Below are 26119 nucleotides of genomic sequence, written 5' to 3' on the forward strand. Positions count from 1 at the left end.
GCAGTCTATGGAACACTGCTAGTCTATGGGGAGAGCTGGCTGACGACAAAGACTTCCTGTTCCTCCTTTCCAACTGTTAAATGACAATGAACTACAGCTAACCATATACAAACATTTTCCATTTGTCATAAGGAACGGTTATAAATATCATATAAATATTATATTGCAAAGTACAAATACAAAGTACTCCACTTAGATGGAACAATCAGTTTCACACATATAGAATGGGAAATGCTGCAGAAAGGGATTTAGGGGTCATAGTGGACCACAAGCTAAATATGAGTCAACAGTGCGATGATGTTGCAAAAAAAGAAAACATGATTCTAGGATGCATTAACAGGAGTGTTGTGAGCAAGACACAAGAAGTCATTCTTCTGCTCTACTCTGCGTTGATTAGGCCTCAATTGTGTACAGCTCTGGGCATCACATTTCAAGAAAGATGTGGAAAAATTGGAGAAGGTCCAGAGAAGAGCAACAAAAATGATTCAAGTCTAGAAAACATGAGGGAAGACTGAAAGAATTGGGCTTGTTTAGTTTAAAAAAGAGAAAACTGAAAGGGGACATGATAGTGGTTTTCAAGTATCTAAAAGGGTGTTAAAAGGAGGAGGGAGAAAAATTGTTCTCCTTGGCCTCTGATATTAGGACAAGAAGCAATTGGCTTAAATTACAGCAAGGGAACTTTACGTTGGATGTTAGGAAAAACTTCCTGTCAGGGTGGTTAAAGACTGGAATAAATTGCCTAGGGAGGCTGTGGAATCTCCATCACTTGAGATATCTAAGAGCACATTGGAGAGACATCTATCAGGGATGATAAACATTGTGTGGTACTGCTGTGAGGGCAGAGCACTAGACTGGATTCTATGATATTACTGCAAACAAGAACAGAGAGAATTTTTCAATACACTTATGCACATGATGGGGGGAAACAGAGTACAAAGGTTACCATCATGAAGAGTATGGGGAGGCCTGCTAACACTAGTAGGTCAATTGTGAAACTCAGAATCTGAAATGAAGTCCTAGTTATTTTCAACTTGGCCAAGAGGACTTTGGACTAAAATGGATTGACCTTTTCTAATGGAAGATTCTGCACCTCACCTAAAACATCTGGAATGACTGAAAAGGTCTAGCATCATCTCCTAAAAATATATTCTGTGGCTTTTGCAGTGATGTCATATACACCATATAACCTTTTAGAGTACTTAAAACAAATCAAGGATTTTATAGTAAGCCCCTTGTAAAATTAATTGCGGGACTTATGAAGGTAGTCAATAGCTTGTAGAAAATCCTGTGAGTTCTACATATTCACCAAAGTACAGATCTTACTGCAAATTTTACCCCAGCTAAATATATCTAACCATGAACAATGAATAACCTCCTATTCAGTTCTCAAATCCTATGCTGTATACATAGCTATTAAACATACCACTCAGTATAAAAAGTCCAGTATATTAAAAACATTTTAAAAATCTTACCTTGTAGATTGTGAACCATTTCTAAAAGCACAGGAGTAAGGGTCTGATTATATTCATGGAAAATATCAATGAAAAGAACTTCAGTGCATGGCTGAAAAAGTTAAAAAAAATCTGTTATCAAACCTAAAATTAGGCTAAACTTGTCTTACTGAATTTACAATTCATTTATTTATATTTAAAATACTAAATACTTCATCAGGAAAACACTCCAAAAAATACAGTTTACTGAGAGTAATTTTGTTACAATATGGCTTTATCAATTAGAGCTACGGATGTGAAAGTGTCACCATGTACACAGTGACCTCGCAGTCCTGCTTCTGTATCAGAGGAAGCAGCACGGGGAGTCGGTACATGCGAGGAGCAAGCTTAAAAGCCGACTTCCCGTGTGCACCACCTCCTGGGAAGCCAACTGCTGCCCCATGTGTAACCACTGACATTTTCAGTGATTACACAGTAACTTAATTGCATGCATTTTAACACATTTACAATGTAAGGTTTCACTGTAAGTTTGCTGATCAGTTACTAAATAAATAAAAAAAAAAGAGAGAAATACAATTAGTCAATTTTTACTCCTATCGCACTCGTGATATGAAAGTTACTCATCTTGTGCAGTAACTGGAGTTTTTTGAGATGGTGTCTCCGTGGATGCGCCACACTTGGTCTTGGTGCCGTCCCAGCACCTGGATTGGAGATTTTGCAGGAGTCCCTGACGGGCCGCACATGCGCAGCACAAACCGGCACATGCCAAACTAGTTGACAACGTGTATGCGCGACCCACACCCTCCAGCTCCTTCGCCACTCTGGAGGCCTCAGGTCCAAAGCAGAAGGGAGAAGGGAGGGTTGTGGAGTCTCCACGGGGACACCATCTCAAAGAACTCCAGTTACTGCACAAGGTGATTAACTTTTGTTTCTTCTTTGAGAGGTCCCCATGGATGCTCCACGCTTGGTGATTAACAAGCAGTTTCGCCCCTTGGTGGCGCCATAATGTCACATGTAGCTTGTGTAAATCTGGGTAGGTTTGTCCTGTCTGTCCCAGAGTGATCAGATTGTGTTGGAGAGGGAGTTTAATGGGTGTAAATCGACATCTTGAGCAGAAACAGATACTACGATTGTCTGGGCCAGGCGGAGGCTATCAGGATGACTGTGGAACCATCCGTCCTGATCTTCTGAACAACCATGGCCAGAAGTGGTATGGGGGGAAAGCATAAACAAGATCCTGATCCCATTGGATAAGAACAGCATCCCTCAACAATCCTGTCCCAATGTCCCCTCTCGAGCAGAATTGCATGCATTTGGTGTTGTGCGACGTTGCAAACAGAGCTATCAATGGTCACCCCCACCTGTGAAAAAGGGAGAGTGCTATCAAACAGTTGAGTAGCCATTCGTGATATTGGGGAAAATGCCTGATGAGAGCATCGTCTGTCATGTTGGAGACGCCTGGTATGTGGATTGCGGAGAGGTGGATATTGTGTCTGATACAGAAGTTCCACAATGATATGGCTTCAGTGCAAAGGTAAGAAGATCTGGATTCTCCCTGTCTGTTCATATAGAAGAGACAGGCAATGTTGTCTGTGAGGACACGGACATGCTTGTTGGCAACAGAAAGCAGGAAATGCCTGCAAGCATTGTGTACAGTGCACAATTCAAGGAGATTTATGTGGAATGACATCTCTGGGGTTGACCAAAGGCCTTGAGCAGTCTGATCTTGGAAGTGAGCACCCCATCCAGTAAGAGACACATTGGTTGTAATAGTGCATGAGGGGGAAAGCTGGAGGAAGGGGACGACCGTGCCAAAGTTGGCTGATTATATCCACCAAAGGAGTGATGTTTTGACCTCATGCAGCATGGTGAGCGACAGTGACATGGGGTATTTCTGAGGTTTGTAAATTCTGGAAAACCAAATCTGTAGGCAATGCGTGTGAAGTAAAGCATGCGGTACTACAAATGTTGTGGCCACCACATGGCCAAGAAGCTGCAGTGCGAGCGGCAAGGTAGATCCCTATGGCCAGAGTCTGGATGGCAAGGAATCTTTCGCAAGATATAGGCCCGAGTGGCTGTAGAAAATAGGCGTATGTATCTAGGCCATAGAATCTAGGCAAACTGTATGTTTTGGGAAGGGTGGACAGAAGACTTTTCCCAGTTTATGTGGAGTCCCAGATTTTGAAAGCACTTTATGGTCATCGCTGTGACATGTGCCGATTCTGTCTGCAACGATGCCTTGAGAAGGCAGTCATTGAGATGGGGGAAATGATTAATTCCCATAGAGTGGAGATGAGCTGTGACTACAGCGAGTATCATGGAGAGCACACGAGAGGCCATGGAGAGACCGCAAGGTAGAACTTGGTACTGGTAGTGGTCGTTTCCTACCATGAACCTCAGGAATTTTCCATTAGCAGGATGGATTAGGATGTCAAAATATGCATCCTGGAGGTTGAGGGCTGAAAACCAATAGCTTTGTTACAGTGCCAGGATGATGATGGATAGAGCAACCATGCGAAAATGTTGCATTTTGACAAATCTGTTGATCTTGCATAGATCCAAGATTAGCCTCCTGACTTCTTCTGAGTTAGAAAATAGCGGGAATAAAAGCCCCTGCCTCTGTGCTTGTGTGGAACTGGCTCTATGGCTCCCAGATCTAAAAGACGAAGCATCTCTTGAAGGGTCTCATGAGAGGGGTCCCTGAAGAGGGAAAGGATAAGAGGGTGAGTGGGAGGCTTGGAGAGGAATGGTATGGTGTAACGAATAATGTAAGAGGTGATGTAAGCCCATTGGTAGTAGAATGGGCGAAGCCAATCTTGGATGGTTCCCGTGGTCAATCATGGCATCGAAGTTTGTAGGGAGTTTTCTAGGCCCTCGACAAGCATTCACATTTGCTTGTTGGCAGGTGTAGATTGAGGGGCCGAGCCCAAAGACTGCCATAGTCTCTGAGTCCGGGTCCTATATTTCTGCTAGGGTTGTTTTCCTGGCGCTGGTTAAGATAGGAGGGGTAATGTGGCCACTGGTATGGTTGGTATCGGTACTGTCTCCGCCTGGTGCCAGTATATATCCCAACATGCGGAGTATGGTACAGTAGTCCTTCTTTGTATTAAGGACTTCATTTGTCTTGTCCGCAAACAGTCTCTCATGGTCGAATGGCAGGTCTTCAACAGTGGATTGGATTGCCCATGGGAAGCCAGGAGACTCTCTGCATGACCATGGCAGTAGCCATGGTTCTGGCGGCAGTATCGTCCGTACCTGGTACTTCCTGGAAGGCAGCTCTGGAAATGGAACATCCCTTTGAAATTACAGCAGTGAATTGAGGTCTCTTTGCCTCAGGGGTATCATTGGCAAACTCCATGGCTATGTCTACACTTGCGAGAAATATGCAAATGAGGCTAACCGTGGACTATTGCCGAACCTCATTTGCATACCTAATGAGCCACCATTTTTGCAGAAGAGGCTCTTGCGCCAGGAGGAACTGTCTACACCGCCCCTTTCTGCACAAGAAAACCCTCTTGTACAATGTCATTCCTGAAAATAATCAGCGTAGCGGCATTGCGCAAGAGGGTTTTTCTTGCGCAAGGAGCAGTGTAGACAGCTCCTTCTGGTGCAAGAGCCTCTTCTGCAAAAATGGTGGCTCATTAGGTATGCAAATGAGGTTCGGCAATAGTCCACGGTTAGCCTCACTTGCATATTTCTCGCACAAGAAGCCGCGAGTGTAGACATAGCCTATGAGTTTGGAGTAACTGCAAAAGTTGTATTTTACTAGTAAGGCCGAATAGTTGGAAATTCTGAACTGTAAAGTTGCAGAAGCATACGTCTTGCGCCCAAACAGGTCAAGCCTCTTTGTGTCCTTGTCTGGTGGAGTGGTGCAAAAGCAGTGTTGTTTCGCCCACTGGAGCACAGCTTCCACTACTAGTGAGTTCAGTGCGGGATAAGGAAAAAGGAATTGTGAGGTATCTGCTGGTATGTAATATTTTTTTCTCTGCCCGCTTGCATGTGGGTGGAATCGATGCAGGTGTTTGCCAAATTGTGTTAGCCAGTTCTAAAATGGCAGGGTTGAAAGGTAGCACACTCTTGTAGGATGGAGCAGCCTGGAGTATGTCCATGAGCTCATGCTGGGGTTGAGCCACCTCCCCTGTGGCAATTTTGAGCTCAGCTGCAAAGACTGTTAAAGTGCTCCAAGTCATCTGTGGCTGATGGCGGCGGTGGCATAATTGCTTCGTCCGGTGATGAAGACAAGTTAGTGGGTGGTGAGGAATCAGGAGATGGCTCCTCCATTGCTTGAGGCACCTCCAAGTGTTGCATAGATGTGGATGTTCTAGGTGTAAGAGAAACAGTGTGTTTGTGATGTCTCCTGTTTGAGCCCCAAACACTCCAATAAGGCCATTGTGCTGGATACGGTACCGGAGGAGGCATCCAGTGGTGACCATACCAAGGAGGAATTGTCCTTGGGTCATACTGGGGCTTGTAATACTGCATCGAAGGATTGCAATGCAGAGAGAAAGAGGCTTGTACTTCCTCTTCATCATCACTGGAAAATTATGACGGTACTGGAGACAAAGCTCATGAAGTTGTCGATACCAGCGAAGCATCGGTGTCAAACAGTGGTGATTGAGGGGTAGATGTAATTGTCAAGTCCTCACTCCACATATACAGCAACGGGGCTGCGAGGATCAGCACTGCTGTTTGTAACGTAGGTCTGTATGGTGCCAATGGAGTATTCGGCACAATGGCAAGGATCTTAGGTATTTTGGCAGCACCAAGTATATGAGCGGTGCCAATGATCTGATCAATGCCGACGAACAAATGGGCACCATCAGTGCAGTGGAAGAAATCGGTGCCATAGAGCTCGGTGCCGTTAGTGGCATCAGTGCCATAGAACTCGGTGCCGCAATCGTCAGTACCGATTAAGTTGTCAGTATCAGTGGTGCCTTAGTTGGTGGTGCGGTCTTAGGGCAACAGCTGAGCCCTTTGCCATCAGTGCCGTCAGCATATGATGGTGCCTGGACACCTGAGGTGCCCAGTGTGTCATATTTACTGACATGAGGTCTTTGCTCCGATGATTTAGCTGGAGACCATTTTCTCAAGGAGAACTATTGGTGAGGCACAGAGGAGCTCCTCTTTTTGGAAGCCATCTTGCTCTGTGGAAAGCCTGGGGGTGAATGTACCTCTCTAGGCTACTTTCCAGGATCCGAAGCCAGGTGCGTCTTCTTTTCCATGAGAATTAATTTGAGGCGAAGGTTCCTGTCTTTACAAGATCTGGCTAAGGCGCAGTCTGGCACAGTAGCGACAGTCTTTAGAAGAATGATGTTCTCCCAGACACCTGACACGTTGCGAGTGTCCGTCAGAGATAGGTAATGCGTCTCTACAGGAGACACAGTGTTTAAAGCTGGGCATGATGAAAAAAAATATATATTTTTTAACTATAACTTATCAAACTGTTAACAACAGTAACTACCTAAAGTAAGAGTTAACAGCTAACAAACAATGGTAACTGTAAATAAGGCAGAAAACCGCAGAGGTCCGTCTCAGGCTGAGGGAGGTTGAGAAGGAACTGGAGGGTGCGGGACACGCATGTGCAGTGCCGACTAGCTCGGTGCGTACTGGTTCACACTGCACATGCGTGGGCTTGCAGAGTATGCTGCAAAAGCTCCGATCCAGGCACAGGGACGGCACCAAGACCAAGAGTGGAGCAGCCATGGGGACCTCTCGAAGAAGAAAAGTAAATTACAACTTTATTCTAGATTTCCAATATTTAACAAAGCTAACATGTACTGGTTCAGCATGGCCTCCCACTTACCCAAATGGGGAACCACTCCCTAGCAGGAAGCAGAAGGATAGGACTGGGACTATAAAAGCCAGGGCTGAAAGCTCAGTTAGAACCCAGTGGGCGAGCAAGGCAGGCGCTCTCCCAGGGCTCCCCAGAAGAAAGGCATGGCTGCCCGGCCCAGGAATGCAGGACTGGGTTGGACCACATGAGCCGCTACCAGACCCTGAAGATGGGCCAATGCCACCCCAACCACAGCCAGACACAGAAGACTAGCTGAGAAGGCCAGAGCCAGTGCTGGATCCCAGAGTTTGGGTTGTGCCACAGACTGCCAAGTGACTCCTACCCAGAGCCCATGGACACCCATCCATGCCAGCAACATCATCTCCAGTGGACCCCAAGGTGCAGCAGTTGAGCTAAGTAGGCTCACAGAAGGAACTGGGGAGTGGCCCAGGGAGAGCCAACCCCGGGGTAGCTGAGAACATGGAGGTCGGTAGGCAGCTCGTTGCTGTCAGGATCCCCGCTGACCCAGTGGCCGCCCGCGCTGCCACTATTAGGGCCATCAGGTGGGATGCAGCGGAGTGGATGGGCCTGCGTTCCCCCTGCCACTCCTCACCTTGAGGACACCTTTGCCTGCACCTGCAAGGACACCTGCTGACCAGTCTGAGCGTGGGACTATTTAAACTATCTCACTGTTTGTACAGTTTGTTTGGTGCTACCCCAACCTGACCAAGGGAAAGGCCTTATAAACTGTTTGCTCAGTCTGTTTCCAGACCTGGGCTCTTAACTGTTTGCCTGCTGTTCCGCCCTGACCCAGGGCTCGGCCTTATAAACAGCATCTCAGCCTCCAAAGAGGCTTGAGTGACTGAACTGCTTAAAACGTTTGCTTGCTGCCTCCCCCTGACCAAGGGCGTGGCCTCTGTAAACTGTTGCTTTCCTGCAGTCAGGTCTGAGCCCATGATTTATGCTACTGGTTATCTGGCTGCGGCCCCACCCTAAGTAAGGGTCCGAGCCCATAGACAGCTGCTCAGCCTGCAGACAGGCCTGGGCCTTACCTGTTAAATTATTTATAGACTGCTCGTTGTTTTGTCCTGGTTAAGAGTTTAACTTCATTGACGGTGGCTCAGCCTGAGCCTCTGAATGATTTAGCACCTCACCTTGATCTAGGGCCCACACACTAAAATTGCTTTATTTAGCCAGGTAGTGTACTGAGTCGGCATGGCCTCCCACTAACTCGGATTATTACATAACCAAAATGCATTGTTTAAGGGGGGGGGTCTGCTCTATTTTCACTTAACATACATTTCAGTTCTTTCTACTGTCTTGCAAAAGATCTTTATACAAGCAGTTCTAAAACTACTAGTCTGTGGAGAAAGCCGATTGATCACAAAGAGGCTTTTGCTCTCTCTCTCTCCAATTGTTAAAATGCATTAAAAGGCTGCTAATAATATATATAAGCTTTTTTTTCCTTTTTCTATGTAGCACAAGGAACTGCTGTCAATATCACAAATGTTATATGACTGCAAATAAGAATAGAGGTGACCCACAAATATCTCTAAAACAATGTAGTGCTCATTATGGGGGAGGGACAAGATAATCCCATTTCTCGTAGTAATTTAAAACCAAGACTTTGAAATGTTAGTGTTTTCTATATATTTAAAGTAGAGGGAATCCAAATATTAATGAAACTAGATACAAGCTGTCTCATTTAGGGTATTTCAGACTGCAATAAAAAGTACAGAGTACATCCATATGTGTACAGGATTGAGTAACAAATCCTGTATTCTAGTATGAAGTGATCAATAAAATTGGAATATCTGCTCTTGAAATATGTTGCTGCTCTCATTTCTACCACCCTTCACTGAAGGGAAAAGAGAAAAGTAAATAAAACAATGAAGTCTAGAAGAACAGGGCAGAACCCTTTAGGGAGGGACTAAAAAAAGCTCTTTGCATTCTGATATCCATATAATTCAATACTCTCCCCTTTTAGGGCTTGAGAGTGAGGGGGACTAATTAATTTTGTTTAATTCAAATTTAAACACTTACCCTGAGACTGTATTTCCAAGAATCTCCTCCTGTCTCCTCTACAGCTACAGTCCACAAAGAAAACAAGAAAATGTGTTACATAAAAATACAGTAAATATTTTAGTTACAGTTTTAAACAATATCAGTGAAAACATTATGGCTAAGTAAACATGAGATACTGCACATATCAGGTTATGAAGAGAATCTAAAAAAATTAATCTCTATACAAGACTGTACGAAGAAAAATAACAGTCACTTTCTCCTGTTGATCTTTCAATGGGCATTTTTCGATGCACTGTGGAAAGGGAACTGGTACATTAAATATCTTCATAAAATTAATCTGAAAATACAGTGCAATTTCTTACTGAAGCCTTCTGGGTCCTCTTCCCACATTGTCAATTCTTCCTCTGTTAGCAGGAAATAGTGAGTGACTAATCTCCGACATATCTCAGTTAATGTTGGGTATGTGAAGAATGATGTCTTTATCTTATGTGCTTCAAGAGTTTCAGGACTGCTATCTGTAATGGCAATACACAGTTACTCTTCTATGATTTAACAATACACTAGAATCCTATTAATTGATAGAAAAGAAAATACTGGACTCTCATACTGAAAAGAACATTAAAATTTCCACAACTGACTTTAAGACACTTGCTAATAAAGGTCTAAAATTCTTTATTAAGTAAGATTATTCAATCAGATGAATAAAGTGGGTGAAAACAATGACTCACAAAGAAAGTCCTGACTGCTCACTTTCTGGTTCTAATTAAATTATTCACATTAAGAGTCTTTTCTGATGTTTTTCTTCATAACCGAAAAATTCTACCCTCAGGATAGATTGTATCATCCTATCTTGTCAGGAGACACCATCTTCCCTGAATCAGTTTGGCTTCAGTTGGATTGGAAACAAACAATAGGAGGTGATGGCCATTTTGAAAGAGAGCATTTTTGTTGGTGGGTAGCCCTATAGCTACACTGTCACTGAGAATACTACAAAATGACAGCTATTGTGAAAGAGGGCAGTTCACTGTGAAATTCTCAGAAAAAAATTATCCTTCATCTTCGATGAAAATGAAACTTTCAGTTACGAAGAATGAATATAAAAACTTATCGAATTGCATCAAGTTATGAAATTCAAGTGAGTTTCAAAGCTTTCCTCCTTTAATTCCAAAAATTAAATCATAATTATGAACTACAAGTAGTATTTCCATAAGAATTAATGCTCTGTTAATAGTTCACAATATAAAATGTTGACATTCTAATATATGCTGAAAGATATCAAACAACAATTGAAGATCTGTAGTTTATCCTGCAACATATTTTTAAGTACTAGATAACAGTAGTTCTTCGAGATGTGTCTCTGCATGGGTACTCCACTTTGGGTGCTGGTGCATCCTTGCGCCGGCGACCAGAGATATTTCTAGCAGTGTCAACCATTTATACACTGTGGCGCCGACTCATGCCGTTAGTGTTTGTTAGGTGTATGCACGGCACAGCTCTCTCCGTTCCTTCTCTACCCATGCTAGTAGAGCATGGGGCTCCAAATCAGGGAAAGGAGGGAGGGTAGTAGAGCACCTGCAGGGACGCACATCTCAAAGAACCACCATTACTGCACAAAGTGAGTAAACTCTTCTTCTTCTTCAAGTAGTGTCCCCGTGGGTGCTCCTCTCTGGGTGACTATAAAGTAGTAGACGGTTTGTGGAGGTGGGTATGGAGCCCTGTCACTGTGGGTACTACTGCTTGTCCGACAGCCATAGATGATGTGATGGAGGATGCAAGAGTATAATGCTGTACAAATGTGTGGTCTAATGACCAAGTAGCTGCGTTCCATATGTCCTGGAGAGGTACATTTTTGAGAAAGGCAGTTGTGGAGGACATAGTTCTGGTGGAATGGGCCACTATGGTACCAGGTGGTTCTTTCAGTGGATGGTGTTGCATGTGTTAATGCACGAAGAGATCGATTAGGAGATCCTCTGAAAAGAGACCGCCTGTCCTTTGAATCGTCTGCAAAAGAGAGAAAAAGTTGAGATATTCTCCAGGCTCTTGTACAATCAATGTACAATGCGAGCGCTCTGTGGACGGTGAGAGCATGACATGCTATACGTGATGGGTCAGTATGTGGTTTGGGGAAGAGTGCAGGTAAGTGTAGCGGTTCGTTGATGTGAAAGGGAGAGGGAACTTTATGGAGAAATTTGGGGTGGGACCGAAGCATCACTCTGTCCTTGCTGAAAACTGTATAAGGGGAATCTGCCATTAGGGCAGCAAGTTCCCCTACTCTCCTACTGGAGGTTATTGTAACTAGAAAGGAGACCTTCACAGATAGGTATGTCTAAGAGCAGGTTGCCAAGGGCTGGAAAGGCTACATTGTTCGGTTCTTAAGTACATGATTGAGGTCCCAGATGGGAACTGGTGGGCGAACAGATGGAAAAGTGTTTTGTAGACCAGTGAGGAACCTTTTGGTGATTGGGTTCGAGAGGAAAGAATCACCCTCGGTGATGCGATGGAAGGCTGCTATAGCAGCCGCATGAACCTTGATAGTGCTTAAAGCCAGGCCCAACTCCCTAAGGTACAATAGGTAGTCCAATAGGAGCGGGAGGGCGGTGGTTTCAGGCAGTACAATGTGAATGTACATTTAAATCACGGAGAAAACCTGTTCCGTTTATAGAGGTACAATCTCCTGGTGGATTCTCTTCTGTTGTTGATTAGTATTTGCTTTACTCTTTCTGAGCAGGTGTTTTCGGCATCCTGGAGCTATGAAGGAGCCAGGCATGGATGTGGAGTTTTTGTGCGGTCTGGGGTGGAGAACTGCGCCGTGATTTTGGGAGAGGAGATTGTGTTGAGGTGGAAAAGCTTATGGATCCGTTATCATTCTGTGGAGGTAAGGATACCATGTTTGTCACGGCCACGCTGGTGCGATGAGAATCACGCAGGCTTGTTCTGTTCTGATTTTGATGATGACCTTGTGAAGCATGGGAAGGGGTGGGAATGCATAGATTAACGGAGTCCCCCATTTGATGAAGAAAGCATCCCCAAGAGAGTGCTTCCCTAAGACTGCTCTGGAACAGTAAAGGTGGCATTTGCGATTGTCCCTGATCGGGAAAAGAACTAGGTCTGGCTGGCCCCATTGGTGAAACACTAAACTCCCCATTCGTGGTGGTCATAGAATTTGTGACTGAGGACGTCTGCTGTAACATTCAGCACTCCTTGGAGGTAAGCGGCAACTGGGGTAATCTGGTGCACCAGGCACCACTTCCATAGTTTGAAGGCTTCCATACATAGGGACAGGGATTGTGCACTACCTTGCCAATTGATATAACACATGCAAGCAGTGCTGTCTGCCATAATGTTGATAATCTTGCGAAATACATGGTGCAGGAAATGCCAACATGCACAGTGTACTGCTCTCAGTTCTAAAAGGTTGATATGGAGCGTTTGCTCTGAAAAGGACCATTTGCCTTGGACCATGAGGACTCCTAGATGGGCACCCCATCCCATGAGTAATGCGTCGGTCATGACGGTAAGTGTAGGGGTCGACTGATGGAATGGACGTTAAGATGTTGTGTGGATTCATTCACCAGTGCAAGGAGGTGAGGACCTGCAGTGGAATGGTGACTGTGGTGAGCCAAGACGGGAGGCATCTCATGTGGAGCCTTGCCAACTTGACAACATAAGTTGTGGCAGCCATGTGGCCTAGGATCTTTAGGCATTCACGAACTGTCATGATAGGGGTCACCTGTGCTACTACTATGAGGTTGCATAAGATGTTGAATCTGTGTGCAGGTAGAGTAGCTCTGGCTGTGATGGTATCAATGTGTACTCCTATAAAACTCCAATGTCTGAGTAGGATGGAATGTGGATTTCTCGTAGTTTATTTGGAAGCCGAGGTGGAGCAGGAGGCTCACTGAAGTCTCAATCATGTCCTTTGCCTCTTGGAAGGACATGCCTTTTATGAGACAGTCATCTAAGTATGGAAATATTATGACTCCCTAACAACATATGCATTCCTCTATGATGGCTAGTGTTTTGGAAAACACCCTGGGAGCCATTGAAAGGCCACAAGGGAGCACTCAGTATTGTTAATGCTGAAGGCCCACCATGAATCGTAACAATTCATCCTGCCCACAGGCTTTTGCTATGTGGAAATATGCATCCTGTAGGCCTAGAGCTGAAAGCCAATCTCCTTGATTTAGTGCTGGGATTATTGTTGCTTGGGTGACCATCTTCAAATCAGTGGTAAACTACGTATTTGCTTCCTTAAATCCAGAATGGGCCTCTACCCTCCGTTCTTTTTCTGTGCTAGAAAGTTAAGTTGAGTAGAACCCTCGTCCTTGGAATTCTGTTGGTACCAGTTCTAGGACGCCTAACCGAAGGAGAAGAAGCGCCTCTTGTTCGAGGAGGGTCTCATGAGATGGGTCCCTGAAGAGGGACGTGGTGGGAGGGTAGGTAGGAGGAGGAGAAAGGAAAGGGATGGAGTAACCATATTGGATGAGTTCTAGGACCCATTTGTCTGACATTATTTGAGTCCACTGTTAAAAAAAAATGGGTGGAGGCGATGGTTGAACTGTGGATAATTGGGGGATGGTGTGACCACAAGGAAAGTGAGTTTCTGGCTCTTGACAGAACCTTCAAATTTGCTGTTTGGATATAGAAGGTTGGGCTGCCGGTGGTTGATGTTGTTGCTGGCATTGAGGTCTACATCACTGGGACCTTTGTTTTTGTCGGAAGTCATACCTTGGTTGTTATCTGTGGCTCTCTTAAAGGAGGGGCATGTACCCAGGGTCTGAAAGGTGGTGCAGGAGTCCTTCATCGAATGAAGTACTTTGTCAGTTTTTGCAAGAAATAAGTTGGTCTTATCAAAGGGCAAGACCTCAACTTTCTGCTGCAAATCCCTCGGCACCCGTGAACCCTGGAGCCAGGATATTATGTAAATCACAATAGCCGAGGCTGTGACATATACAGCTGTGTCTGCTACATCCATTGCGGACTATGGTGCAGTACGAAAGACTGTGTGGCCCTCCTGCATGATGTTGAGGAGGATAGGCCTCTTGTGTTCAGGTAGGTATTATACAAGGTCCTGGAGTTTTGCATAGTTGGAATAATCAATCCGCTAACATGGCGGTATTATTTGCTGCTCTGAGAAGCAGAATGGCTGAGGAGTATACTTTATGACCCATAATATCAATTTTTTTTGTGGTCTTTGTCCTGTGGTGTTGATCTCATATTGGGTTGTCTAGATTTGTGTCTAATAGAATCAACTACCAGGGAGTTTGGGGGAGGGTGAGTGAAAAGGAAGTCCATTCCCTTTGATGTAATGAAATATTTTCACTCTGCCCTTTTGTTGACTGGAGTGATGGATGTCGGGATCTGCCAGATGCTGTCTGCTGGGTCCATAATGGCCTCCGTCCACTATGATTGGAGAGGGCAATCTTGGAGGAGGTAGGAGGTTGCAAGGTTCGCAAGAGGCAATATTGTTTTCCTTGAACCTCCTGTAAGTCTCGTTCTTGCACTAACGCCACCCTTTTAAAAAGTTCCTGGAACTTTTTCATATTGTCCGTTGGGGGCAGAGTGGTGGATAGAACCACCTCGTCTGGTGAGGACAAAGAATTATGGAGAGGGGACCTGTTTTCACCCTCTGACAAAGAGTCCTCCATCTCTGTCTGGACTGGAGAATTGGGTACTGTCATGGATGTCGTAGTTTGGGGGAGAGTGAGGTGGTTCCCTGGATGTTGTTCAAGGTGTAATATGGTAACTCTTCTTAAGAGGACGAGACTCCCATGATTAACATTGCCCAAGATAAGGTGACGGCAGGTATGTGTAGTGATGCGCATACCAGAGGGGTGGTGGTGGTGGTGGTGATGGATATGCATACGTAATAGGCCCCGTACTCCAGGATGGAGCTCTCTGTGCTGGGCTGGAGTGCTGGGAGAAGAAGCGGCTGCGTGGCTTGGTGCCAGCTTCACTTGGGGATTGAGGCAAATTCGATAATCTGTGTGAGTGCACCAACTGAATGAAAGAGCATGGACATACTGGTGCCAGTAAAAGACAGCTCCTACTAGGAGAATTGCATTGTGGATGTTCCTGGGACAGTACTGGGGTTTGTGTAATACTTGGTGCCATTGGTGTAGGCGGCACCAATTACCCTGGAGGCGGCGTGTTGGCACGCGATCTCTTAGGTGCCATGTCTGGTGCTGATTGAGTGGGCAACTTCAGTGCCGAGCGGTGCTTCTGCATGGTAGATGGTGCCGTTTGTTTTTGTTTGGGCTCCAAGTGCGCCCTCTTATGCGGTGCCAGAATCTCGGACGATGCCATGCTAGAGGTGTCCACGGGTCTGTCCACAGTGCTAACCCTCAGATCAGTCGGTACCGAAGGCAAATATCTAGCTGGGGACAGTCTGCTTTTTTAAACAGATTTGCCTGAAGAGGTAAAGGGATGTATTTTGTCCATACCTTTCAGCTCCTATGTTGACTTTGAGGCAGATGATATGTTCTCGGAAGATGGCTGGACCAGCCTTTCATACAGGAAACTTTTTAACCTGTTACTTCCATCGCAGCATGCTCTGGCTGTCAAGTTGGAGCAGTGAAGGCACGTTTGCGTCTGTTGAGCTTCTCCAAGGCACTTTATACAGGCAGAATGCCCATCTGAGACGGGCATAGAATACTGGCACAACTCACACCTCTTAAAGCCAGGAGATTCCAGCATTAGGTGCGACGAGAAGCGACTAACAACGGAATTTTTTTTTAAAACTGTAAGACTGGATGGGGGGGGGGGTCTTAAAACTGGGAAATCTGACAAAACTAAAGGGGAGTTAACCATTTCTTTTTTTGTCATTTCTGTAGAAACAAAGGGGAGAAAAGAAGCTCCGTCTGCTGCCAAGGACACTAGAGAAGGAACTGAGGGACCCGCGCCTAACGGACACTAATGAAACTAGGGGGTGCCACAGCACATACACAGCGGACACTGCTAGAAAAATCTCCGGTCGCAAGCATGACGATGCATCAGCACCCAATTTGGAACACCTACGGGGAACTACTCCAAGAAGAATTTTTGTTAAATTATCTATTTATTAGATTAACTTTTTTTTAGCTAGAGCCTCCATTTTGTGAAACAACCACATAGTCGGAATTGCAGAAAAAAACATTACATTCAACAGCATGTTGAAACTTTTACTTTGATTCTATACCTCCACCATACTGCTGTGAACTAGGGTATAGAGCAGAAACATTCTTTTATCGAATACTTTCCTAGCAAAAGAAAAAGACATCAATTTGATGAAAACATAAATAAACCAGGCCCTTGAACTGAACATAGACTCTTTATTTTATATGGCTAATGAAAGCCAAAGCAATAAGTAATTTCTCTATATTTTTACATGGGAAACTTGTTTTGCTGCATGTTTCTTATGGATTTAAGTAATAATTATATAACAATTTGGAGATTCTTCACTAAAGCTTGACTTTCACAGTCAAAATATTAACAAAATACAATATTTAGTAAATGATGTTAAATATGATATTAAGAATATTGAGGGCCTTTTAAAATCACTTATTAAAAGACATTTGAAATTAGTGTTGTGTCACATATCTGGCCATTTTTTGTATTTTTTTGTTTTTATCAGGGAGAGGAAAACCTGCTGAGGAAAGAGCAGCAGTACCTTCAACATGTTTAGATGGCTTGTAAGCATAATTTTTTACAATCATCTTAATGAGATTCATGCACTGGACAATGAATCGTTCAAATGCAACTCCTTCACCAGCCTCTGTGAAAACATAGCTTACAGCAAACTCCAATGATCTCTGAATCAGAGAGGTGAATGAAAAGGGATGTTGGTCCAGGAAGTCCAAAAGCTATAAAGTGAGGAAAGAAAAATATCACATGACTGAACTCATACACATTTTATGTGCACAAAGGACTTTCATAAACCATCTTGCAAAAACAGGAGTCCATTTTGTAATGTATAGATCTAACAAAATCTAGAACTATAGGGAAACATGACACAGATTGAACCTCTCTAGTCCAGCACTCTCTGGTCCAGCACCGTCCATGGTCGAGCAGATTTTAGTTAGCTGGATGTCTACTTATCATGGGTGTGGCCAAATTTCCAGCTGTCTCAAAGTCTGCTTACAGCCACCAGTCCTGGCTCTCTGAGTTCTATGCTGTTATTTAGCTCTAATTTACCTCTCAATGTTTCCTAAGAACCCAGTACAGCAGGAAAGTGATGGTAATGGTACTAGACCATATTGATCTTCCATAGTTTGGCAAATTCTCTGATTCAGCAGCAGTCAGATCCCAAGGTTAGACTAGAAAGGTTAAATCTGTAGCTGGACGCAAAAAATTAAATTAAAACAAAAATCACTTTTATGGTACTTACTGATTTATTCATTTTATCTGCTGGCAATCTAAATCTCATTTCTGAAACAATGTTTTGTTAATAAGAATGATAGTTTAAGGAACCACATACTTTTTCAACTATACAATACTATTTAATTGTTAAGTAACAATTCACACGTCAGATCTGATTTTTCCTAATACAAGAGAAAAGCTAACCCCAAAATTAACACTATTCTTATTAGTAAACCACACTTTCTACCTGTTTCCAACCATATTTAAAGTACTGAACATTTACTTTATAAGGTGCTTTATACCTGGATATTTTTTAAATACATTAGTGATTAAGTCTTGTTTATGATAAATTCCAGCTTCAGAAACAGCTTAACATTTTAACAAGCAGCACCAACCGTTAGCATTTTTTTTAAATCAGACCTACAAAAAAATTGCTAATCCTAAGCATTCCAACTGTGACAGGTGCCTCATCATACCAGAATGCAGAGGGACAAACTGAGGATTTTGGGTTGTGCCTACAAGACAAAATGTTGTCAATCCTACCTTAAATATGAGAGGTTTCTATGTACCATGATCACAACAGTATGTACTGGGCCTTGAGAAGATTTAGGATTTGATGTATTGGGATGCTCTTCCATTATAATTGGATGACTTTTTATGTAAAAGGGTGCATACATGGGATTTTCAGTTTCTTTCCTCCACTTCAGTCCCAGGATTTGTTCCTTTAAACCTTAGTAATTAGTTATACAAATAATTTTAAACTATGCATTTTCAAAGGTGTCTCTGCAAGGTTGGAAACTTTTAAAAATAAAATCTGATTCTTTTTTGCAAGGCTCAAAAGTTTAGCTGGTTAACAAAAGGCTTGCATAAGCCTCTATTAGCAGCTGCAATCATTCTCTACTCTGAAATGCTTTGTAAGCAGCAGCAATGGAAGTTGTCTACTTGAATGGAGAAAGTTAAAAGCCTTCCCCTCAATTTGTTCACTCCTATCTTTTCAGCTGCACTCTAGATGTGCTTTCAACAAACTCAATCTCAGCACAGGATTAGACTTTCATTCAGTTTATATCTGCAGCGAGCTTATTCAGAGTTAAGGATCACAGGAGACCAAGAAAGATAAGCACAATAGGTGAGAGACAAAAGAGAAAGAGACTAGTTTCCTATATCAATCAGGTTTTGTTCAAGTACAGTCTTCTCCCCATGAGGCTTTTGAATCCATATGGATTAAAATTCTGTAGTGTTCTGAGATGAGAAAATTACTCACCTGTGCAGTATCTGAGGTTCTTCGAAATGGCTGTCCCTGTAGGTGCTCACTTTAAGTGTCTGCGCACTCCTGCACTTTCAGTCAGAGATTTGTAGCAACAGTGCCCTGGTTGGCATGCATGCACAGTAGGTGCCCTGTGCTGCTCCTTTGCACACACAGCCAACCATCCTCCCAGATCCTTTTCTTCCCCAGAAGTTCAAAGTGAAACTTCAGAGCAGAGTGGAGAAGTGGGGGTTAGTGGAGCATCCACAGGGACAACCATCTTTGTTCTGTCTATATAGAATGCAAATACTCTATAAACGCCCACAGCGTAAAGAGATGCTTTCCTGTGAGCATGTGTTTTAAGGAACAATACAGGTAAGTAGATGGTCTAGTTGAGATGGAAGGATGATGCCGCTTTGAGTGTGAATTTTGGGTGTGGATGAAGAATTACCTTGTCTTGGAGAACTGTGGTGTCAGATGGGTAGATCGTTAAGGCACACACTGTGAGCAGAAACTCAGTCCCCTTTACTGCCATGTAATGCTTCTTGTCTACACATTTACAAGAAGGCGGGGCTGTGATTGGCATCTATCAGACAGTTTTGCCTATCCTGCCATTGTGGATCTGGCTAATGTGACCTTAGCAGCAGGAGCAGCATGGAGAATGTCAGTGAGCATATGCTATGTCTCTGGCAGCTCATTCAATGAGATGTCTAAGGAATCAGCTACATGTTTAAATAATTCTTGAAAAGATTTAATGTCATCCCGATGTGGGGACAAGGCATAATTGTGAAGAAATATGGGTAGGCAGGAGAGTGTTGCCCTCTGGTTACATCCTCAAGACCTTCTGCTTCTTTCCCAAGGGCTTCTGGGGAGGCTGAGGCAGAAGGTGAAGATGATTGCTGATCTTGGTGTCCCAGATCTGGATTGGCTGGAAGACTGAATATTCTGGGCTCTGTACAATGCCTATGGACCCCATCATGGCCAGTTTGGTGGGAAGGTCATGGGGCTCAACTATTGAGGGGGATACCATGCTGTGATTTACTGCCACTTTTGGAAAGGAATGGAGAGGGGTGCATATTCCTGCGCTACTTCTTTCTCGTCCTTGAAGAGAAGAGGGGAAGAACCTGCAAGCATATTCGTCAGTCTCATGCCCAGTCTGAGGTATCATCGGTGCCAAAGTGAGGCATGCCTGGAGTGGAAGCCATACAGAGGTCGGCCTGTCTGACAAACTTTTGCAACACTGAGAACATCAAAAACAGTGGAAGAGATACAGACAGGTTGGGAACCAATATCAGTGATGTTCATGCTGAGCAGCAGGTGGTGCCATTGAGCCGCTCAGTGCCAAAGGAGGACTTCGGCTCCCTTGGTGCTATGGTAGCAGATTTAGTATACTATGTGTGCCTCTCTTAAAGCTAGGCCACACCGGGTCTTTTGCTCCTGGGGTTGTCTCAATGCCAGATGCATCCAGTGCCGAGAGTACTGGGCAAAATTTAGTGGTGGGAGATTGCTTTTTACAAGACGATTCTCTCAGAGGCAAAGAAATAGATTGTATTTTCGAGAAAAATGCATTTTGAATGGACAGGCTCCTTTGTGACTGTCTTTAAGGAGGAATCTCTGTCCAAAGCAGCAGTTGGTGAGTGCTAGCAAGAAGGGGTCCTATGCTCAAGGTCAGAAGTAATATACAGGGATATCTCTATGAGCATAAGCTTTAGCTGGAGTTCTCTAGCCTTTCTTGCCCTTGCAGTCAACTTTTTGCAGTGGTGACATGTCGGAGTAATACAGGTCTCCCCAAACAGTGGTCTTCGTATGTGTGGCTGTCTGAGATGGATATTGACAGTGTACAAGTCAGACAGCATTTATAGCTTGGAGAGCTAGGCATGGCAAAGAGAGACCATTTGGAAAAAAGAGGGCATGGGAAGAGTCCCTTCCAGGCGCTCCTAGTTTATTAGTCAATGTCCACCAGAGGCAGGGAGAAGGGGAAAGGTGTTGGTTTTTTTTAAATAACGAAATGGAAAGAGAAAATATTAACCCTGACAGGAAAATAATGAAACAAAAAGGGTAAATCCAAACATCGTCAGAGAGGCTAGTCTGAGGAGAAAGATGCAAAAAAGCAATTCAACCAAGAAAAGAAATGAAAGATGGATTTTTGGACAGTCTCCATACTCTCTGGTTCTTAGTTCAAATGAGAAAAAAAATGTGAATGCTTTGTCTGCAGGAAGCACCGGAGAATTACAGGCCTAATTATCAAAGGTACTGAGTGTTTGAAGGTTGACTTTCAAATAGAACTGCAAGTGCTTAACACCTCTGATGATCAGGCTCCACGTTTAAATAAGAAGTCTAATGGGCCAAAAAATGAAATCCTGGGAATGTTAGAGGTGATGCATGTCTGAAAGATAATACCGTTAAACCTACTGACACTGTTTTCTTGCATAAGCACATAGCCCAGGTGCAAGCTGAAAATGCTAAACTGCAATTGAAAAGTCTGGGTTGTGGGGTTTTGTTGTTGGTTGGTTTTTATGTATACTAATCATCAACAGTTAGTTACCTAAAATCATCATGACCAGGGCTCGACAAATAACTGTAACTACTCGCCCATGGCAAGTAGATTTCAGCCGGTCGCCCCATTCACCGACAGCACACGCAGGCACAATGCGGGTCTTGCGCATGCACAGTGCGGGGCTGGCAAGTAGGTTTTGCTGCCGTTTGTCAAGCCCTGATCATGACTATTCTTTTTCTTTTTTTACTCACAACTCAAGTGAATCCAGACATTTAATGAAGCAGACAGGGAAAAATCTTTACACTCTCTTATATTAACTTCCTACCATGATCACTATCAAATGCTTTAAAAAAAATGTTTGTCAACAGCAGGCTCCAAAACAGTAGCTTTAAATTTTACTTTTGAAATGCATTTTAATTTTATTTTAGGTAAGAAGGTGTATGTTATATTCTGACAGTTCATAATGGCATACTGAGTGAAGCAGATACTCATCTCTTTAAGGAATATTTGTTTTGTGAGAATGATGCTATGAATGCTTCTTCGTCATGAGTTTTAAAGTGTGTACATGTATTTAACTTATTGCGGACTAGTCACTCAAGGAATTGATTATTCTATTCTAACAGAATTGTGAACTTGAAACTTACCACTTTAGTGAACAGAATTATAGTCTTTTCTAGACGGTCTCTGCATACATTTTCTGTTCCTATTCTTCTACCTAGTAAAGCACAGATATTAGAAAAACATTTCTTGATCTTTGCTATATTTCATGATTATCCTCATTTGGAAAAATGATCTTTGGAGACATACACAATTCACTCTTGCTATCATATCTTCCTAATTGGAAATATAACAAGGTAAGCAGTTTGCACTGTGGCAGATGTCATTTAGTGGTGACAAATTCAAGGAAGAAAATACTGGACCAAAAAACTAAACTTATCAGGCATACTGCTACTTCTAAATTAACTAGAAGTGCTCAAGAAAGGACATGAGCATCATTATAGACAGCTAACAGAAAAAGCTGTCAAAAAAGCAAACTGCTACTAAGATGAACAAGGAAGGGGACAGAAAACAATGACATTTGTAATTCCATTATTAAAAATCCATGGCACACCCCCAGCATGGAATATTATGTTTACTTCTGACCACCTTATGGTTGGGTTCGAATATTGGTTATAAAAAGGATTAGTGACACACAAACATTTCTAAATAAGAATCTGATGATAAGACTGGAACTCTTTAAAAGAAGACACAAAAAAGAAGAGATATACCAGAGGCATGTATAGACACAATGAATGGCGCAATAAAGGTAAATGGGTTAATAAGAACAGAGTTAACAAAAACTGCATCATCCAATGAAACTGGAAAGCAACAAATTTTAAAGACAGTAAAAGTAACCAGATTAAAAAAATACATAAGACATAATGAACCAGTGGAGCTAATGGCCACAAGCTATTATATACGAAGGCCTTAAGAGGCTACACAGATGGAGATACCTACAGGAGAACAGTCATGACTAAAATTGAAAGATATATTAAACACTCAAGTCTCAAAGCATACGTTAATTATTAACCAAAATGGCAGGAAGAAACATTCCCTAGAGGTAAGTTGTTCACACTACTAACTGTTTAATGCCTACAAGTGCATTGTGAATCACAAATTCTCTGTCCTTAGACATTTTCCAAAATTCATCCATGGCAACCTCCAAAGAGAAGACTGAAATGGCTTAGTTTCTTTTTACATTCCATTAACTTTTTTTTTCTTAATATATATTTCTTCTTTGTTCTTTGGTGTATATGAGAGAGCTTACCTTTTTACTAATATTACTATTATTTGCCTTTTGTTTTCCCTTCAGGACTTTGGTTATTTGGCACCAAAAACTGAGATCTATATTACTGAACATATTTTCTGTGTAGCAGGATTGAGAATGCATTGAAATACATACTTTTGTATTCATGAGAAAATGTCAAAACGCCTTGGACACCAAACATTTGTTTAAATATTAGAGAGTAGGGGAATCTTAATATTAATGTACTAGAAGAGGACAGCATGCTTCAAAAAAGTACTTACTACAATCCAGAAACTGTTTTAGTCGCTCAAATACTGCATGTAGAAATCCCTGAAAAATATCAAAGTCATATTTCAAAAATACCAAAGTGATGCCCATTTTGGACAGTATGAAAGGAGATATATGCATAAAGGTGTTTTATGCATACAAAATATGTGAATTGTCTTTAAAGATCTGTCAAACTGAGAAGTCAGTTCAGAAGCAAATGCAGAGTTTAAAACTATTCCATACATCATTGTTAGTAAAAATTAAATAGAAAAATGTACTTTCATTATATTTGTATTTGAATTATATAATACACAATTGTTTTGATTTTTCCTATTTTTATTCATAATCCAATCATTCAAGAAAAACCACATGGCCACTGCACCTCCAAAGCCAGTTAAAGTGTCAAACTATAAAACCAAGATTGGAGAATTCAGCAGGGGAAAGCAAGGCCAAGGATCACACTAAACGGTAAGATTTGCATCTTAATTTATTAACGAAGCTGCTAAAATGTAAGTAGGATTATCATTGACTTTAAAAAGTATCAATGCCATGCAGATCTGTAAATAAGTTAAATCTCAGCACGCCACTTCTGAAAGGTTGCCAATGCCTGCACTAGAATAAATTGTGCACCAACACCTACAATGAAACACCCACAAGGGACAAATAACCCTCTCATAAAACTGGAAGGGAACTTGAGAGGCCATCAAGTCCAGTCCCCTGCCCTCATGGCAGCACCAAGGACCATCCTTGACAGATTTGCCCCAGATCCCTAAATGGCCCCCTCAAGGACTGAACTCACAACCCTGGTTTAACAGGCCAATGCTCAAACCACTGAGCTATTCCTCCCCTCATCGCTCAAACTATTGTTTCAAGATTGGGAAATGAAGACAGAAAATGTAGCAATTTCTATTTGGCTCACAAATAAAAGTTTTGAGCCAGAAACAAAAGTGATAACCTCCTTTACACAATTTTTTTAAAAAAGATTTAGCAACTCTAATGACCAATTCTACAGCTTGTGAATCCACTCCCACAAAACTGGCATAGTTTCTAAAATGTTGTAAGCCAGTGATCCCCAACGCAGTGCTCGCAGATGTCATGACGCCCGCCAGGGCATTTATGTGCACCCGCCAAGTGACCAGGGCCGGCCTGAGCCATTCTTGCACCCCGGGCGCCCAGCACATGCGAGACCCCTGCCTCCAGGTGCCCAGCAGCCCCAAAAGGTTGGGGACCACTGTTCTAAGCTCAAGGCACCAGACACTGCAACTCCAAAGTTCAGGAATATACAGACACCCTTAAGAACATAGAAGACATAAGGTCTTGTTGATTCAAAGTTTACCACAACTAAGAGATGCTTATTTAAAAGCAGTCTCAGAATCACGTAGACAAGTTGCTTTATACATTTATTAATTTGGCTACTGCCAATCTACTCTTGAATAAAACCCTGAAGAAAATAAAAAAATGTCTCATAACAAGGGTTTTGGGGGTGTTTTTGAACTTGAGAAGTTATAACTAAGATCATTTGACTGCTTTGCAACAGCATAAAAGATAACATAGGTTAATTCGTTATACAAAAGACTCTTAAGCAAAAATTATATCAGATTACTTATGGTGAAATTTGAATTAAGTAGTACTACATAAAAACATATAGAATTTCAAATAACTGCAACATCACCACAAAAAGCTTCAAAGATATCATAAAAATATTTAGATTTCTAGTTCAAGCAAAATATCAAGCTGATAAAAGCTAAAATCGTGTTGTAATTAATTTAAAAAAGCTAAACATTTCTAAAAATACATGGATTTTGTATTCCAGTACTTCACTTCAGTGCAAGAAATCATTGTTTTGTAACATTATGTAAGGTACTGTGATGAGATACCAAAAACAAAACAAAATAATCACAGTTTTCCCAGAATATCAAGGGTTAACCACTAAATATAGCAGCTCAAAATTCAACCAAGTGCAACTTTAATCTAACACATATTGACACTTACAGGTTTCTAAAATTGATCACTAAAATAGTCTGTATGTTGAGAAGATGTGGAGTTTTCACTATGGCCAACAGCTTCCGTAAACTGGAGTTATTTCAGATTAGTTTAAATTGATTTAAACTAAACAGAAATTGTCCTAGTTTACACCAATGCAACACTATATACACAGATGTATGAACTGATATAACTAAGTTGTTTAAAAATCACACTATATATTAAATTGCAGAAACTTTCTCACTTGGAAAAGGCATGTAATTAAATTCATACAGTCTATTTTTATCCAAATCACCACATCCCTTAAATACACGGTATCACCATAATATATTAAGCTTATTGTTCTATATTTATCGGGCTTATCTTTTGATCTATCTGTATAGAATATAATTATGTCATTTTATACATTTCAAATCTCTCTTTATAATGGAGTGAAATTCTAACAATGCCCATAAAGTCATGGAAAGAATTTGACTTAGAACTAGAAACAACACATGTATCACTTACCATCACTTCTACATTCCGATGAGGTTCCACAAACCCATGAACTGTCAATTTACGAAGCACTAAAAAAAATACATTAATATGTTACTTGCACAGTCTATTTTTGTATAATGCTGTCCTGCTGTCCAGCCACCCAGACATCAAGTAATAAAATATAGGACTACAATAACCATTGCTATAAAAGTCTCTAATTATTCAATTATGGAATAAATTGCATTTATATTTCATCATTAGACTCATCACCTGCATTCTT

At 42.3% G+C, this 26119-nt stretch overlaps 1 protein-coding gene across 5 annotated transcripts in view; it reads right to left on the minus strand.

Moving 5' to 3' along the window:
- The window catches only part of IPO11 (importin 11), a 252471-nt gene that overhangs the window by 169545 nt on the left and 56807 nt on the right, over positions 1-26119 (minus strand). For all 5 annotated transcript variants that reach the window (XM_075932406.1, XM_006134432.4, XM_006134434.4 and 2 more), the window contains exons 7-13: positions 25870-25928; positions 23394-23442; positions 21971-22041; positions 16898-17090; positions 9612-9764; positions 9268-9311; positions 1473-1563 (exon numbers count right to left, since the gene is read on the minus strand). In XM_075932406.1, the coding sequence (XP_075788521.1) occupies positions 1473-1563; positions 9268-9311; positions 9612-9764; positions 16898-17090; positions 21971-22041; positions 23394-23442; positions 25870-25928 (660 nt within the window). The remainder of the gene's footprint in view (positions 1-1472; positions 1564-9267; positions 9312-9611; positions 9765-16897; positions 17091-21970; positions 22042-23393; positions 23443-25869; positions 25929-26119) is intronic.

Source organism: Pelodiscus sinensis, chromosome 6, assembly GCF_049634645.1.
Source record: "Pelodiscus sinensis isolate JC-2024 chromosome 6, ASM4963464v1, whole genome shotgun sequence".
Taxonomy (NCBI): Eukaryota; Metazoa; Chordata; order Testudines; family Trionychidae; genus Pelodiscus; species Pelodiscus sinensis.